The sequence below is a fragment of the Misgurnus anguillicaudatus genome, unplaced genomic scaffold (genome assembly GCF_027580225.2).
Source record: "Misgurnus anguillicaudatus unplaced genomic scaffold, ASM2758022v2 HiC_scaffold_33, whole genome shotgun sequence".
Taxonomy (NCBI): domain Eukaryota; kingdom Metazoa; phylum Chordata; class Actinopteri; order Cypriniformes; family Cobitidae; genus Misgurnus; species Misgurnus anguillicaudatus.
Genome location: NW_027395283.1, coordinates 92,393 through 111,959, shown reverse-complemented (window position 1 = coordinate 111,959; position 19,567 = coordinate 92,393). Strand labels below are relative to the sequence as shown.

Genomic DNA, 19,567 nt, shown 5'->3' with positions numbered 1-19,567 from the left:
CTGTCTTTATTCTTTAGCATTTAATTTCCCACCAATTATTTTCATTTAGTCATTACTTTATACAATAGTTTGTGATGATTTCTGGCCATAATTGAGACGCATACTTGTTTTGCTAAATCCATTGTAAAGCAGTGAGCGTCTTCTGTCTCCAGTACAGCAGGAGGCGCTGCAGCTCTTTAGTCCGCAAATAAACTCACTAAAGAAAGAAAGAAAGATAGAGCGCAAGTGTGATGTGTTTGTGTATCCTCAGTGTTTTTCTCTCTCGCGTGTTTCATTGAGTGTAAACAGAGTATTGTCTCTGTGTATTTTAGTGTTGAGACGCTGACGATGTGCTGTTCTGTAAATCAGTATGAACTGATCTGTCCATGCTGGATTTATTGATGATCATCAGAGAAATCTCTCAGCTGAAGAAAGAGGTGGCGTTACTGGAGACAAAGCTGAGGTCAAGGGGAGATTTACCAATTACCAAATATCATTTACCTGAATCAGACAACATCAAATCATTTCATGGATCAAACCTCCACATAGTCTCTGGATTCTGTCTTTAACGCTGGAGAACAGCAGCAGACCAAACTGAAGATGTGTTCAGTTAAACTCATCGACTGCACGAACCTCATGATGAAGATTAAAACTGAACCCACAGAAATCAAAACTGAACCCACAGAAATCAAAACTGAAACCACAGAAATTAAAACTGAACCCACAGAAATCAAAACTGAACCCACAGAAATCAAAACTGAAACCACAGAAATTAAAACTGAACCCACAGAAATTAAAACTGAACCCACAGAAATCAAAACTGAACCCACAGAAGAGGAAGATCGCACTGATGTTGATTTTATTCCATCAGGTATGTCTCCTTAATTATTGTTGTATTTTTAACTGTCATGTGAGCACCTGTTTTGGGTTTTCAGTCACAAACTCGCTATTTAAGGGGCGGTTTCCTGGACAGGGACAGTGTTGGGGGTAACGAGTTACAAAGTAACGAATTACAGTAACTACATTACTTTTTTGGGTAACGAAGTAAAGTAACGCATTACACTAATAATATTGGTAACTACACTACTTTACTAGACTATAGGAACGCGCTTTCCTGCGTTACCCAAGCAGTGTTTGCCTGGGTGTAAAGTTCTGTCTATTTAAGTGGTGCGTGCATGCGTGTCCCTGCACGTGTGCCGTTGCCATAGAGATTGATTTGACGGAGCAGCTGGTGCAAAGGGGAGCGGGAAATGAAGACGGAGGGTTTCAGCCACTGGGGCGATATTCACATAACTTTCAGCGTATTGCTCGAAAGGACAAAAATATTCGTGTGAAATGCACACTATGTCCACGACAAGTGTTTTTCAACTGCTGACAACGCGATGAGCAACCTGTCTGAGCATTTGTAAGCCCAGCATGGCAATACAACACTTGTGGAGAAAGATCCTGCTTAACTTACCGGTCAGGGATCGAGAGGTCTGAACCCGAAGACGGAATTAGGTAATGAACCTCAATCGAGTCAGAGCCAGAGCATAATTCTTTTAAAGAAATTATTTAACCGTAACCCGAACAGCAATGTCGCGTGCGCTCAATTTATAGAAAAAAGCCAGGAGTCAGGACCGCTGTTTTCTTCATAATCTTACTTCCAAATCTAATCCTATAAACTTTTCGGTGTTTGATGTATCGCTGTTACCGCCCTGCCAGACTGTCTTAAATGGAGAAATAAGTTAATTCCTTGATTTGCGTTGTTGATTCATTTATAAATAATTCCTAAGGGTTTAGTTTATGCGCAAAAAGCATTAAAATGAATAGAACTTGATGATTACGTCTTTCTTTGGTGAAAAAATAGTAAAATAAATACGCCTATATGAAATGTGTTTCCCTTAAATAATTAGCAAATTAACAAAACGAATTCAAAAGTAGCCTATTTAAGTTTATTTATTGTGTGACGCGCTCCCAAACCGATGCAGCACAAAACACTTTTTACCTATTTAAAAAAGCACATGTTTTGTTATTATTGCGAGTGTAACTTTACATAAATAAATTTACACATTACAGTTTTGAATGTTGTTTTACTTTTATTTGTATGACCATAATTTAAGGTAATTTAAGGTAATGCAAAATGCAAGCTCCTCACGCGTTTCATGCCATCACCCGCGTGGGTTTACACAGGGCAGCGAGAAAGAGACATTAAACTTTAAACATTTAACATTCTACTTGAGTTTTTTTTTGGACATCTCTTTGGAATCACTGCAATCATATCATCAATTTATAAGGTAATAATAAATATAAGCGCAGCGCTTATGAGTGTTCAAACACTGCTGACCGCTCAGCTGTCAATCAGCCGACCCTCACAAAGTTTTACATTAAATGATAGTATATTTGAACAAGCATGGTCCTGTGCTTATTTCTGTCAATGTTCTGCATGAAGATCTTTAAAGGTTTCTACTTACATCACGATTTGCGGTGCGGCCGGTCGCAGTCTTTATGTAAAACGGGAACATCATGAAAATTATAAAATAGGCTACATGTTTATATTCTGTATGAAACCACCATGGGCGCTAAACTTGCGGTGTTAAAGGGACAGTTCACCCATAAATAATAAATTTTGTTAGAAACCTGTATAAATATCTTTGTTCTGATAAACACGAAGCAACATATTTTGAGAAATGTTAATAACCAAACCAAGCATGAGCCCCATTCACTTCTATAGTAGGAAAAAATAATACTATGGAAGTGAATGGGGCTCATGAATGGTTTGGTTACAAACATTCCTCAAAATATTTTCATTCATGTTCACCAGAACAAAGACATTTATACAGGTTTGTAACAACATGAGAGTTACAAACCTGATTTACAAATAAATTATACAGAATTTTAATTTTTGGGCGAACTATAAATCCGATGGGGTCAAAAATTAGGGTGCACCAGTGCAACCAGCAAAAAGTTAGTCTAAAGCCCTGGCCGGTCATTTAAAGTAGTCACTCATCATCAGCCGACCCCGCCTAAACCATGTCCATGTATCTATGTGGTAAATTAAGAAAAAGGAAAGTAAAGTAATAAGTAGTGAAGTTACTTTTCAAATGCAGTAACTAGTAAAGTAATCTCATTACAATTTTAAGAAGTAACTAGTAACTAGTAACTAATTACATTTTTTGAGTAACTACCCCAACACTGGACAGGGATTAGACTAGTCCTAAACTACATTGTTTTTTAAAGGAAAACACCACAGTTTTTCAATATTTTACTATGTTTTTACCTCAACTTAGAGGAATTAACACAGTTATATCTTCTTTCGGTGCGTGCACTTTTAATCTTTGTACAGCGCTTCTTGTATGTCCAAACAAAAGTTTTATTTTGTGCCACCATACTTACTCGTTTAACAACTCTCATGCAACAGTCTTTAAATACAGGGCTCCAGACTAACTTTTTTCACTAGGAGCACAGTGGCCCCCAACTGAAAATTTTAGGGGTGCAACCAGAAAATTTAGGGGCACACACCATAAATCAACATGCTTACCAAATATTCAAATTTCTACTAATTTCCATTGTATTACTAATAAATTCTTAAATGATACATGCAAAAACTATAATGTGCTGTTTTCAAATTCAGTGTCACATCACAAAAAAAGGTCAAATTTACTGGTCGCCCATGTGCGACTGGATGTAAAATTCAGTGGCACACTCTTAAATTTCACAGTTCTTTTCCCCAGAAAATAATGAAAGACATAGCCAAAAAGGTCAGTCATTCAATAATAAAATTATGAAGTGACAAGAACACTTTTTTATGCGGAGAAACCAAAACAAATGATTTTATTTAATCATTTGTTCTTCTTCTTGGTTGTTCATGAGCAGACTACGACACGTCACCTGCTGACGTAGTTGCCAATGTTTTTATTTAAGCTGTTATGCAAACATTGTAATTGATACTTAAACAGCCTCTATAAATGGAAATATTACTTGCCAGTGTATTCTGTCTCGGTATGCTGGCAACTCTGTCAGCAGCATGCGCCATAATCTGGTTGTGAACACACGTAGGCCCTGGCCCAAATGGCGCACTTCATGTGGACTTTCGGTCTCGTGGCCTTAAATTGCTCGTTCTCGCTTAGTCTATGAGTCCGTAGGGTGTCCCATCTGTCATTTTTACGCTTTGAAGTGTGCTCATCAGCGCCTCCTTTCCCCCCTTGATGCGGTCTTCAGCGAACCCCGCACTGCAGCAGGCTTCGCGCACTTTACCAACCCAGAAGTCCTTGCGAAAGGGCAATCAGACCAATCAGACGACGGAAGGGAGGAGTTCACACTGACGGGCAACTTCCATACCTATATCCGGTGTGATGCTCGAGTCTGTCCCAAAATACGACTCCGGTGCACCCACGTGGACTCGCAAGAAGGTTCTACGTTATGTCATCAAAGTGTGGACTCTGAGGAGGACCACAAGTCCGGAGTGTGCCATTTGGGACAGGGCCGTAGATATATACACTAGATGTCGCCTTGGGGCTCTGAGCATGCGTCAAAATCGCCGCCATCTTAGAACAGGGGTCTTGTCAAAGGAAGTATCTAGGTAAAGCTGCTATCTCCGCCTGTACTTCGAATTCATGGACGATGCCGGACTTTTGTGCTGCGTACTATGGATGTTAGGGCTACTAGCACTATGCATTGCAGTTAGAAAAAGTACATTTTCATAAAATCAAAACTTTTATTTTTTCCTGCACTAAATGCTAAATACATGTCTGACTGTTGAAACGAACCAAAAGAAAACCAAGAAAATCACGTTCACGACGATTTATGGTCATTTTATTTCTGTTACACCATTGCCTACAATGACGCTGATGCGGGGTTCCCCTGTTTCAAGATGGCGGCTCTGTTTGACGCATTCGGTCCAATGAAGTGCCGTAGCCAAGGCGACATCTAGTGTACATTAGGGGTGTGCAAAAAAATCGATTCACATTTGAATCGCGATTCAAGCTTTGCCGATTCAGAATCGATTCACAGAATCCCAAAAATCGATTCATACATATTTTTGTAATGCCATGTTACTATTGTCCTGAAATGAGTTTATCTCAGTATTCCCATAGATGGTGCTGCATCGTATTCACTCTGACGCCTGCACACTCTTTTACAGTGAGCCCCACGCATTGACTTTACTTGGGCACGCTGCCCAGTTATATTAACAAGTGCCCAAGTATATCTGGCATCAAATTTTGTCTTTTTTTGTTTTTCCGTGATGATGACACTCTTTAATAATGACATTTTGTGTGCGACATGATGAGTTCGGTATGCGATCACGTGCTCACTGTTTCTCAATGAATTGGGATGCGACGCGAACAAGCTCGTGTCACATTGTATCCTTCATGTTTCTGAACTTGAGCAGAGTTTTACCATTAGAGGATTTCACGGAGCACCCGCGGGTTTGTATTTGAAATGGTCAGTCGGGTCCGGGTCAGTCAAAGTTAAATTACTTCGGGTCCCAAGTCTGATTAATATTGTGTGTAAAAGCCGAGTCGATTGGAGAATGGCTGTCAGCGCTGCCGCGCTAAAGCTCGTGTGCAGTTTCGAAAGTCACGACCACGTGCTGGATTTTTTTTCCCCCAATTTTTTCTATTATTATTAATAAACATATATTTTCTAAAGTCTATTGCACTGAACGAGCAAAGCTCAAGTTGACTCAAGATTTACAAAACGCAAAGCTGTAATGTAAAGTCCCCTGTCACTGTGACAGCAAGTAGACTTTTGAATCTGAAATAATGAGTGGATTTAGCTTTTTTTTAATCGGCAAGAGAGATATAGAAAGAGAGGCACTTTTCCTGCTTCTGCTCTAATAGAAATAATAACCATTATAACACCATTCACATTTATAATCTATAGACCTGCACTGTCTATCATTAATATACTATATTATTGTATTTAATAGAGTTTGATAAAAGGGGTCATCTAATTGCTTCATAACAGTTTTTTTTTGCATAAAGACATAAAGTAATATCAAACTACATTTAATTTGTTTTGTTTCTTTTCTTTAATATTGTATATCTGCTACAATCAGTCACATAGGAAAAAGTAAACTACATTTACATACTGTAAATCGTTTTTTAAAATCGAGAATCTTGAGCATAAAAATTTTCTGAATACAAGAAGTTAAAACAGCCATAGAGTCCGTGGTCTCACCACTGTCAGTCGTCGCGTCTTGATATGCGGGCGCGAGCGGCTCGCGTTGGACCAAAGCGTGAATATAAACACGTGACACAGCTGCTCGCGCCAGTCACGTGACTCGCGCTCTGCATCTCATGCTGTAACGGATGCACGCTCATCAACTCGTAACTGTAGGGCCCGTTGTCCAACTACATTTATTTTAATTCTACATTTATTTATTCTAGAGATGTCTTTTTCACAGACTACATAAAGGGCCGGATCAAATTACCTCGGGGGGCGGGTGCTAGAGTGTTGCCCACCCACAGTGCCGCCACTGGCCGGTAGGCTGAATCGATTCATAGGATTTGATGAATCGATATTGAATTGAGGAACAAATAATTGCAATGCATTGATGAATCGATATTTTTACCCAGCCCTAGTGTACATATCTATGGTGAACACACACCGAACAACCAAGGAGGAGGAAAAAAATTGTTGAATAAAATGTTTTGTTTACTTTGCGTACAGAAGTGTTCTCATAACTTCATAATATATTTAGTGAACGAATGTTGGACCTTTTTGGTAATGTCTTTCATTGTTTTCTGAGGAAAAGAAACTAACTAAAGTCAATGGGACAGACAGAAGCCACATGGTTTGATGGTTTTATCAAAAATATGTAACATTGTGTTGTGAAGACAATCGGAGCACATGGGTGTTTAGAACGACACAGGTGTAAGTGATTTATGATAAAATGATCATTTTGGGGTCAGCAAATAATGCAACCAAGAATTGTGAAAGTCTCTGTACAAATAAAAAATATTGCTACATTTGACTCCTACAAAATAGTGGATTACTCCCAAATAATCATGCATTACATTATATGTTTCTTTGTCTTTATTAATCACTTATTGAACTGTCTTTATCTTTTTATTGGGTACATTTATAGAAAATTAGAATTGAAAAATATTTTTTTGGAATTATCGCCCAGCACTGCAATATGTACTATAACTAATTTCTAATTATATACTATAACTAATATAAATATATACTACTAATAAACTCTCCAACACTCTGCTTCTACTACTCTTGACTAGGGGTGGCACGGTTCACAAAGCCCACAGTTCGGGTTGTATCATGGTTTTAGGGTCAAGGTTTTCGGTTCTATACGGTTCTTCTTGTTGTTTTTTCTTTTAATCGTTAACACTCCAGAAATTTACTTCAGCATGATATGTAGCTTAAGTAAGGGATAATGTAGAGGCAGCCGGTAGTTATCAGGAAATAAGCCCCGACAGTGTGATCAGGACCCGACGCGAAGCGGAGGGTCTTGTATCACACTGAAGGGGCTTATTTCCCGATAACTACTGGCTGCCTCTACATTATCCCGCTTATTACACGGCTACTTGTCACATAAGAAAAAAAACAGACATTAATATATGAATTTGAAACATTTTATTGTTGGCATATTTGTTTTAAATTAACATTTTTATCCTTCCGCAAAACTTTGCACAGATGCATAAAATGTAGGGCTGTGTTGAAAAAATCGATTCACCGATTCTGAATCGATTTTCATGTTAATTTCTAAAGATCGATCCGTAACTCAGAGAATCGATTTAATAATGAATAACTTAAACTTGCCGCGTCATTGAATTCACGCATGCGCGCGAGGTGGAAGGACATTAAAACAACGAACATAGCGGTCAGGAATGTTAAGCAAGTGGTTGTTTTGAAAACTCTACAAACGCTCAATGCTGTGATCTACATGTAAAATAATCCACTCATAACAAATGAACGAGTTATTTTTGTAATTTTTATAATAAGCGCCATGCAGTGAATCCACCGTGGCTCTCCAGCGAAACTCTCTCTCTCCCCCTCTCATGCAGCCGGTCTCTGACGGGCAGAGGTTTCTTGAGGCGCGTGCAACGGGTCGCCAAATAAAGAGTTCTTCTTACACATAATGCTAATAGTTGTAAAGTTTTCTGAATTTTAAGCAAGCTAAGACAAAAGTCGCGTTTCTATCAGTGACAAGTGCGCTGCTGGAGCGAAGTAGTTTGACGCCTAATTTGCTTATAGTACAAACATCTTTGATCAGAAATACGAGAAAGAGATGCAAATGTTAACGTGTAATAGAAAGTAAAGAGCGTCAAGACCTTAAAACAGACTTCATCACATCATAGCACCCTTCATAATTTCTATATCTAGAGCTCCGTCTCTCATACACAGGTATCCTCTCTGTAGGTTTGTGCATAAATGTATACCTGTTCATTTTACATACTGCCTATTTTTAATGTAATGTATGCATAAATACAAAATACAATGCATACTATAGCTTCAATGGTCTATAAAATTAATAACTCAATTAAAAACAAAATTCTGTCTATCAAGACTTAATCTGTTGTTATCCTCTGGGCATTTTCACTTTAACATTATTAATTTTAAATTGTCCATATTTTAAAACTGTGGTGAGCAGTTAAAAACTATAGTGAGTGGCAAATAACTGCACATTTTTATAATCCAAAAAACTGAAAAACATGTATACCATGACTTTTTTCAAAAACACTTATCTAAATCTCGAAGATCGGATCAGATTGGATTGGATCGAATTGAATCGAATCGAACAATGATAATCGATTCAAGATCTTGAGAATTGGAATCGAATCGATTCTTGAAATTTGAATCGAAACCCAGCCCTAATAAAATGATCGTAATACCTTATTAAGATCCTCTGCTTCATACTTGTCTCCATTTTTTCTCTTTTAGCCAGTCTTTGAGAAGTTTTAATGACCATTCTGTATATTTTTGTGTGTTGGCTTCGTAGCTGTCATGCTCTATTGTCAAGTTCAGTCTCAGTAAGCTGTCTGTGTCTTGTCTTGGTTGTCCAGTGTTTGTCACAAGATGGCGCCAAACAGTAATCTTTATTGATCTTTATTGGCGCGGAGCGATTTTACTCATACAAGTAGTACCGGCTATGCGTTATTACTTTGGAGCGGTTATTATTTGAAAAGAATGAACCTGCAAACATCTCAACTGACCAATCAGAATCAAGCATTCCAGAGAGCCGTGTAATAATTATCTACAAGAAGCACAAGTTCTAGGTGAATCTAGCCGAGCATGACGTCTCATCACGCTGGCACCCAGTCGGTGAGTCGAGTATAAACAACTCCTCAAACGGAGGCTCACGCTGTGGAGCCAGGCAAAAGTATATAAGGCTTCAGGTAACATACGAGCACGAGGCTACATTGTGCATGCGTCAAATTGTGCAACACACACACGCCAAACCGAGACAAGCGAACCGAATGGTTGGGATGTTTTTTCATGTACCGTGCCACTCCTACTCTTGACATCTATCTGACACTAAAACGCCACAACACCCACAAGGTGTCATGAGTTTCAAAACTCCTTTATATAGAGGCAATACTCAGAATGAAAAGATGCCACGTTTGTCATTGGTTATATGATTTCTACATTAGCAACACAAGCCCTGAATCAGCCCTCGCTTCAACTATCCCATCACTAACAATGACACGTCTATTACATGTCTATATGTGTGAATCTAGAAAAAGATAGAGAATCTCACTTCTTCATCCTTCTTTGTGTAAATAATAGTGAAAAGACAATTTAATTGTTTCATGTTTCTTTCAGGTGTGAAGAGTGATTCATGTTTGGATATAGAAATAACGTCCTCAACATCAAAAGAGCATCTGACCGCACAAACTCTTTCCTGCATCACCTGTGAAAAGACATTCAGCTCACAGAGACATTTAGAGAGACATGAGAGAAAACACACAGAACAGAAACTCTTGACCAGATCTAAGATCAGCTTTACTACCTTACAAGAGAAGAAACTTCATTCAGAAGACCACAGAGAGAAGAAGAAGAAGAAGCAGTTTCACTGTGAGCAGTGTGGGAGGATTTTTGTCTCTTCCTTTAATCTAAATGTTCACATGAGGACACACAGTGATGAAAAGCCTTTCAACTGCACTGAATGTGGAAAATACTTCAAAACCAAAAAAAATCTTAAAGTTCATCAAAGAATTCATACAGGTGAAAAACCTTACAAATGCTCTCAGTGTGACAAGACGTTTGCTTGTTCAAGTAGCTTAAAAAACCACGAAAGAGTTCACACTGGAGAGAAACCTTACGTCTGTGCTAACTGTGGAAAGAGCTTCTCTGCATCATGTCAATTAAGAGTTCATCAAAGAGTTCATACTGGAGAGAAACCTTTCAAATGCTCTCAGTGTGACATGACGTTTACTTTTTCAAGTAACCTAGTAGTTCATCAGAGAGTTCATACCGGAGAGAAACCTTATCACTGTAGTGTCTGTGGGAAGAGTTTTAGTCAACGGAATAACTTAGTTAATCACAAGAGAATTCATGATAAACCTTTCAAATGCTCTCAGTGTGACAAGACGTTTGCTCTGTCACGTTACTTAAAAACCCATCAGAGAATTCACACTGGAGAAAAACCTTAACACTGTAACGTTTGTGAGAAGAGTTAATCAACAGTCAAACATTGTTAAGCACCAGTGACATTAATACAAACAACCAATCACAGTTTGTTTCCTAGCGAAGTGTCCACACAATAAGTCATTGAAATAACTTGCCGCAACCAAATAGCACCTTAACAAACATCATTACTCACCACTCAGAACAATGCGCATACGTGCATGTAATGTAAACAACACAATCAACAGCAAACATTTTCTGTCTCAGTTGGCATTGTAGCATACTGAATTTACTGAATAAAAAGAATAAGTTGTTAAAAAACTGTTGCAGTGGTTAATTTAATAATGATAATTAATATTTAATATTTACCATTTTGTTGTATCTTAGCATTTCTGTATGTTTCATTAGAATGTGATCCTTAAGCAATTATTTTTAATGTAGTAAACTGACAAGTAGCCTTAGTCATAATACTGGGATAATACTTTATTTACATATGAAGGTTATATCGGTGCGCAAGCAGTTGTATTTGAAGACGTCTCCTCCCGTCTGATTTCCTTTCATCTCCTGCTCTTCCATCTTTTGCTGTGTCATCTTTCATATACAATAAAAAAACCTGGATGACAAACTGAAAGTATCACGTTGGTCTTTTTTCTGTAAAACAGACACGAAACAATAAAGCAGCACATCTGTGACGTTTTTGTATAACGGGTTTGTAAATGATAATGCAATTGGGTGATGGCCATTTGTTTATGCTTGGGCCAAGGGTCTGAGTCAAAGGTGAATGCTAAGCCAAAGGTGTGAACACATTTCTATAATAATGAAATGGTCTGAGTGAGACAGTGGGTGAGATGGTAATGTTGATGGGATTAAGGGTTGGTGAAACTGAAGGATTGGGTGTGGCAGGATTACTTCCTTTAAATGTTTTGATGTTCAATGCTTTCAAAGTTGAGTGCTTTGTTTTCCATTTAGGGGACTGCCATCTAAAATGTGTATGAGTGCAATGTAGGGCTGTAAGTCAGACTTGATGACTGCAGTAGCGCCTGGACTGTATGCTCTGATTTAAAGATTGCTTTCTGCAATAAAGACTACAGCTCGAGATCCAAGTCTTCTGGTCTTCGCTAAAAAGGTTTCCAACACGTTTTCATAATGTTGTAATAAGATGTTTAAAGAATGTCATGAACATACCAAAATACAACCAGTGTATACATTGGTTTAAATGTATCTCAGCTTTATTAATAGTGTTTTGTTTTATAATGGTAGGAAGGGCTGGATTGGTACTCGGGCATACAGGGCATTTTCTTGTTGGGCCAACATACATTCCAAGTAACACGTCATTGTAAGGGGTTTGTCTCGTGTTCTGTTGTTTTATGTTTAGGACTTTTATTTTGATATCCTGTTCTGTTATGGCTTTTATTTTGATATCTGGTCTTGCTTCACATTTCACTTCCTGTCTGTTCACTATAAAACCGGTAAAATCAGATCATGTCCCTGCGAAGTATTGTATGTCTCACAGCTGCATTACCAAATAGTGATGCAAAGTCCGATTCATTTCCGCGAACCGGCTCATTTCGGACAGTTCGGCTCATTGAACCGGTTCAATAAGCCGATTTACCGGTTCCTGACGTCATCAAGAAATGACATCACTTCGCATACTGTATCAATGAAACATTCAAATAAAGTCGTTTGTGTCAACACATTAAAACATTAAAAAAAACGTTTTTGTGAAGGCATATAGCTGATTTATTGCCTTTCATTCACAAGAAGTTAGTAATGTTTGTGGTCACAGTTTCAATCGCGGATGATAAATAATAAATGCCAGATACAACTGATCAGTTTTGACAAGCCTACAACTTGAATAAGATTCCTAAAAGTGATGTACAATTGCGGATGTGTAAGTATATATAATAAATACACTTGTGTGTTAAACTCATTGGTCTTCCTTAAACAACTACAATATGATTTGCATGCACAATAAATCGTACCAAAACTAAAGCTTTTTAATAAACAAGCATATCAAGAAACTAATAAAAAAAAGAAACTTCGCACTTCAGGCTCATTCAAATCCTCGATGATTCACACGCAGTGTCAGCAACTCATCCGTCAGAATCGTCGGCAATCCTCGATCGGCAATCATCGACAAAAATCGGCCGGTTCTTGAGTCCGACGTGCTATTTCGGCTGTGCGTCCTGCGTCATCAACCCGGAACCTATGCCCAAAACTAACGTTTGATTCAGTTCGATTTGTGAACCGGTTCGACCGGTTACTTCCTGAGAACCGGCTCAAAAGAACGATTCGTTCAAGAACCTAACATCACTATTACCAAGCGTTTATTCCTGTTCCCGTTCTGTTTATCTGTTCCTGTTTTTGACTTGTTGCCTGTTATATTGGATTTTGATTGTTTGCTGCCTGCCTTGACCTTTTGCCTGTATATTTTGGATTACTCTTTTGGATTGCCCTATATTGGATTTGTTTGCTTGCCTGTGTGGATTTACATTTTAATAAACCTCCTGCACATGGATTCGTCTCACTCTCGCTTTGTGTAAAGCAGCCCTCGTTACAGTCATAAACCTTGGTTGTATGGTCATGATGTTTTAAAAGTCTTATTTCAAGGTTTAACAGCTAACATATCACAAATGTTGCATTTTGGGCTGTTTTTTTTCCGTAGTGAACAGACGTGATTTATGTTTTTTAGGGATGTAACGATTCAACCGTGTGTCCCATTAAAAATGCCTGTCTGAAATCGATTCTGAATCGCAAGGCTGCGATTCTTTGTTTCATGCACAGCTTGTGCGTGTACTAGCCTACGGCATTTGGTCCCTAGGGGCACCTCATACTTATCAATCTAAAATCATAACGAGTCGGAGTCGTTTATGACGTGCATTTAAAAAAGCAACACTCGTTAAACAAAATAATGTAATATTCTTTATTATCATGAAAATACCTGAAACAATTTGAAAAACAGTGATATAAATATTCCTGTAGACGTTTCCTGGAATAGCATTCGTAATGCTACTTCTTCTGTGGCACAAAGGGAGTTTCTGCACGGGAGCGCCCCCTGGCGTTCGGATGTGCCTGTATTTCACCGTAATTAATTCAAATTCATTCATTGAGAAAACGCGCATTTGCCAGAGGTGTAAAGTACTCGAGTAAATGTACTTCGTTACTGTACTTAAGTATTTTTTGGGCTACTTTGTACTTGTACTGAGTATCAAAAATATAGGCAACTTTTACTCTCTACTCAATTACATTTTTGATTGGGTATTTGTACTCTTTACTCCACTACATTTGAAATGACACTTAACGTTACTCGCTACATTGTTTATTCGTCAAATAAAAACGAGACGAAAGTGTCAGAGGGTGATGATGGATAGAATCTGTGGTCGCGAGGTTACACGCACACACACAACTGAGGGACTTCATTTGGCGCTGCGCAGAGCAAACGTATGAAATCAAAGTACTGCGAGAGCGAATCAAATGCATATGGAGAAGTCTGGTCTCGCGGTACTTTGATGTCAAACGCTGAATGGCTTGCATTGAGCCACCGTAGCGGGACATCTGCGTGCTGCGTATGTCATAAACTGTAGAGAAAAGTTCGCGTCTGGTCTGAGAGAAGAGATAAAGAGCAAACATATGGATGCATATCACATTTGCTTCAGTCAAGGGACCCTTTGTTAAACATGCTACAATCAAAACAAAAGTGATGCGCGATTGCAGGAGGGTCATCCAGCAACTCAAAGGCAAGCACAAATGTTTATATACTCTGACGCTACTGTATCAGCTAACCTGAGCTGGTTACATAACTTGATATAACTTACTATATAAGCCTAATTATAAAACGGTTAGTTCCAATCCTTGATTCTGATTGGTCAATAGGTGTGCTTTATTCACGATAAAACACTGCTATGACCGCTTCACCCATCGGTTCTATTTAATATCACTGCGCCCTTAGCAACACCCTTAGCAACACATAAACATATAATGAGAGAAAGTCTGAGAACAGTTTGTTGTTTTTATTTGAGCTTTCATGTTGTTGTTCGCAGTCAGGGACTATTTTTTCTAGCGGAAGGAATGCTTTTATTAATTTAACTTCATGAAAGTTGCACTAATATTTTTTTTACTTTAATATTGTGTGGTAACCGTTTTATAAAAGCAATAAGGTACTCGAGGCAAGTGCTGTATCGTGAATAAGTAACGGCTGAAGGGGTTGCAGGCACTCCGCTTCGCGTCATGCCTAACAACGCCCTTCAGCCGTTACTTATTCACGATACAGCACAGCCTCTCGTACCTTATTGCTTACATAAACCAGCGAGGTCCTGTACTGATTGCCCGAGTAACTTAAGTACATTATAAGATTGATAATAAGTGTACAATTTCACTGTCCTCACATTTAATCAAGTATGCTGTAATGTATTTACTGTAAAGAGGGATGCATGACGGAAGAAATGTAGTGCACTTAATGTGAGATAGTGGTGTTACGCACTACACGTGTTTACAATTAATCTTTCAAATGAACAACTTCACGTTTTTAATATGCATTATCATATTTCTGTTAGTGTAATTTTAGTTTACAGGAATTTTTTAAATATTAAAATTATATCTTTTTTAGGATAGGCCTATATAAGAATATTTGGTAATGTTAACAAGATTTTAATAAAGTATTAGTAATTGTTGAAATTAACATTAACAAAGATGAATAAATGCTGTATAAGTGCAGTTCATTATTAGTTCATGTTGAGTAATGTAGCTAACTAATGTTAACTAAAGAACCTTATTGTAAAGTGTTACCATATATTTATATCACAAAGTTAGGCTATATATTTTTCAGCATGGCACATTCAAGTACACAATGGCACTAGACTAAAATTAAATGGGTTTAAATTAAATTGAATGTAGATTTCTAGACTAAAATCTCATGGCATTTAGTTGAATAAAATTAGACTAAAAGTCTAAAACTAAATCAATTCAGATGACAAAAATATGACTAAAACTTAATTCAATTTTTGACAAAAGACTATGACTATGTTTAATCTGTGTTTGTTCTGCCAGGTAAAAAATTTTGAGGTGTTTGATTTCTTTTCTATATTAGGAAATAAAACCCTCATAAATAAACTTTCTTAGTTTTCACGGCCCAGATCTACAATGTCTCTTTGTGTTGAGGACTAGTGCATCTTTGAGCCAACATTCAGTACGAGTAAAAATACTTGAGTACTTTTAAATTGGGTTACTTTAATACTTTTACTCAAGTCGTATTTAAATTGGTAACTTGTAACTTGTAATGGAGTAATTTTTACAGTAAGGAATTTGTACTTTTACTCAAGCATGGCTTTCAGCTACTCTTTACACCTCTGGCATTTGCACGATTAATCGTTACACCTCTAATGTTTTTACTACCTAAAGAAAACGTGCCAATTATTTTTCAACGTTTAATAAACGTCCTTTTGTTTTTATTTAGGATGTGGTTTTTAAAAGGTTTTTAAAATGTTGTACTGCAACATTACCTAATTACAATGAAAATACAATGTTGTGAAAAGTTTGTGATTGTTTTTAATCTGCTCATAATCTCTTTGTCCTACGATGTCCTATCTTTAAAATTTTAAAAAAGCTTGATGTTCTGTCTTTATTCTACAGCAATTATTTTCCCACCAATTCTTTTCATTTAGTCATTACTTTATACAATAGTTTGTGATGATTTCTGGACATAATTGAGACGCATACTTGTGTTGCTAAATCCATTGCAAAGCAGTGAGCGTCTTCTGTCTCCAGTACAGCAGGAGGCGCTGCAGCTCTTTAGTCCGCAAATAAACTCACTAAAGAAAGAAAGAAAGAGCGCAAGTGTAATGTGTGTCCTCAGTTCTCTCTTGCGTGTTTCATTGAGTGTAAACAGAGTCTTGTCTCTGTGTATTTAAGTGTTGAGACGTTGATGATGAGATGTACTGTGCTGTAAATGAGTAGAACTGATCTGTCCATGCTGGATATATTGATGATTTCATCACAGAAATCTCTCAGCTGAAGAAAGAGGTGGCGTTACTGGAGACAAAGCTGAGGTCAAGAGGAGATTTAGAAATGAATCGAAAGGTTTGTACAGCTTAAACATAATTTTCCTGAATCAGACAACATCAAATCATTTCTAATCTTACTGTCTGTGTGTGTGTGTTGTCAGGATGTGGATTGTTGTGAATCTTCAGTGTATGTGACTGATGATGGGAGTCTGGATTCAGTGTGGATGAGCAGAGATCAGAGCCGCACACCACAGACACTGCTGGACTCTAAACTCTCTGAAGAGAAATCCAGACACACACAGAACTCCGATCTCAGTCTGACTTTACTCTGTTATACTGAGTCAAAGCTCACAGACACTCAGGACACTACAGTGTGTGACAGTAAACAGAGCTTACAGGAGGATCAAACCTCCACAGAGTCTCTGGATTCTGTCTGTAACGCTGGAGAACAGCAGCAGATCCTGCAGACCAAACTGAAGATGTGTTCAGTTAAACTCATCGACTGCATGAACCTCATGATGAAGATTAAAACTGAACCCACAGAAATGAAAACTGAACCCACAGAAATGAAAACTGAACCCACAGAAATCAAAACTGAACCGACAGAAGAGGAAGATCGCACTGATGAAGATGATGATTTTATTCCATCAGGTATGTCTCCTCAATTATTGTTGTATTTTTAACTGTCATGTGAGCACCTGTTTTGGGTTTTCAGTCACAAACTCACTAATCAAGGGGCGGTTTCCTGGACAGGGATTATACTAGTCCTAAACTACTTTTTTTTTTAGGAAAACAACAGAGTTTTTCAATATTTTACTATGTTTTTACCTCAGCTTAGATGAATTAATACAGTCCTATCTTGTTTCGGTGCGTGCACTTTTAATTTTTGTACAGTGCTTCTTGAATGTGTTAGCATTTAGCCTAGCCCCATTCATTCCTATGGTTCCAAACAAAAGGTTTATTTTGTGCCACCTACTCTTGTAACTACTTATGTAACATAAATAGGGAAAACATGGAAGTGTTTGGTGGCTTCCAAACTCATCCCTGTTTGTCTGTCCCATTGACTTCAGTAAGTTTCACAGTTCTTTTGCCCAGAAAATAATGAAAGCCAAAAAGGTCCATCATAATAAAATATGAAGTGAAAAGAACACTTTTGTACACGGAGAAACCAAAACAAATGATTTTATTCAATAATTTGTTTGTTCCCCTCCTTGGTTGTTCATGAGCAGACTACGACACGTCACCTGCTGACGTAGTTGCCAATGTTTTTATTTAAGCCGTTATGCAAACATTGTAAACAATACTTAATCAACCCGTATAAATGCCAGTATTACTTGCTAGTGTATTCTGTGTCTGTACGCTGGCAACTCTGTTTTTGTTTACTTTGCGTACATAAGTGTTCTCATCACTTCATAATATTTTTATTGAACGAATTTTTGACCTTTTTGGCGACGTCTTTCATTGTTTTCTGTGGAAAAGAACTGTGACTTAACTAAAGTCAATGGGACACGACAGACAGATGGTTTGATGGTTTTTATCAAAATATTGCTTGACTCCTACAAAATAGTGGATTACTCCCAAATAATCATGCATTACATTATATGTTTCTTTGTCTTTATCGTTCACTTATTTAACTGTCATTATCTTTTTATCGGGTAAATTTATAGAAAATTAGAATTAGAAAAGTATTTTCAAATTATCGCCCAGCACTGCAATATGTACTATAACTGGGGTGGTGATTATATACTATTACTAATAATGTTAATATATACTACTAATAATCAGGGATTTAACGCTATAAAAAATCACGATACAGTAATATTTTGGCATGATGCCCACGGTACGGTAATTATTTAACCGTTTACAGGAAGGAAAAAACAAATGAAGACTTGGAATAACTGCCATAAGTGTTTATCAAACAAGACTGAACATTACAATGTACAAAGTGTAATGTAGTGTAGTGTTTACAATTTTCATAAAAAGGACAAAAATAATTAGACCATGTAATAAAAAAATAACCTTTTAGTTTAGCTTGTCAACTTTAAACAACTCCCAATCAGTCCGGTTTTAAGAATTGAGTCACTCCCTCAATTGACCTAGTTTTTTTTTTATTATTTTTATTAATGCTAATGCTAATGCTTGGTACTCCTATGAAAGCAACAGTTGTGATTGTAAAATCAAGAAAAGATGATGGGTTTTAAGATTGGTCAATTCCTGAAAACAAAAACAACCCAGTAAAAATGAAAATAGCAGCTTACTTATTCGTAGCTGGACCTAGAGCTGAGGTTAGCTCACTCAAAACTGGGGTTTGTTTCCCAATCTGAACTCTGCAGCCTCCATAAGTCGCATTTGTAGGCTTCATACGTCATGAAGACTAATTTCTTATTTCACAATATTAACATTTTTCAAGTTGACTATTATTATTATTTAAAGCTGCGGTCGGCAACTTATTTGATCATATTTTTTTTATCATATTCACTGAAACCAACACTATGCTCCGATAGAACGAAAAAACCCCGCGCTAACCCTAACCCTAACCTAGAGCCTGTTATTTGTTTTGCAAAAATCCACCGCACCCGGTTAATTTGGTCCAATCAGCGCAGGCCGGTTCATTTGGTCTAATCAGTGCAGGGCTGTGTAAAATCTGCCTGTCAATTGCTGCACACACCACAGATCCCCCTCCCCCTCGCGCGCGTTACAATATCACGTGCATCCGCCTGAAGTTCATAGGCGTTTTGGTTTGAACGCAGCGTGATGGCGGAGAGCACATTCACTAACAATCTTGCGATTCCTCGGTTAACAACTAGAGCTAGGAAAACAACAAAAAAGTGACCTTGACCGTAATAAAACTAGGATCAATATCGGACCAGCATTTGTAAGGTGGAGGAATCTACGAGATTTTAAAGGGTTCAAGCTGGATGCAGAGCTTGCCACATCTCTTCTCAACAGGTAATTGTGCTTTATCAACTATTGATTGTATTTCAGAGTGTTATGTAAGTAATCTAAGTATTCTTGCTAAG

General features: G+C 37.7%; 1 protein-coding gene across 1 annotated transcript in view; it reads left to right on the top strand.

Moving 5' to 3' along the window:
• The window catches only part of LOC129437066 (uncharacterized), a 35,593-nt gene that overhangs the window by 13,123 nt on the left and 2,903 nt on the right, over positions 1 to 19,567 (top strand). Inside the window, 3 exon segments of the mRNA XM_073865716.1 lie at positions 568 to 850; positions 9,745 to 10,571; positions 16,712 to 17,198. Coding sequence (XP_073721817.1) covers positions 568 to 850; positions 9,745 to 10,571; positions 16,712 to 17,198 — 1,597 coding nt within the window.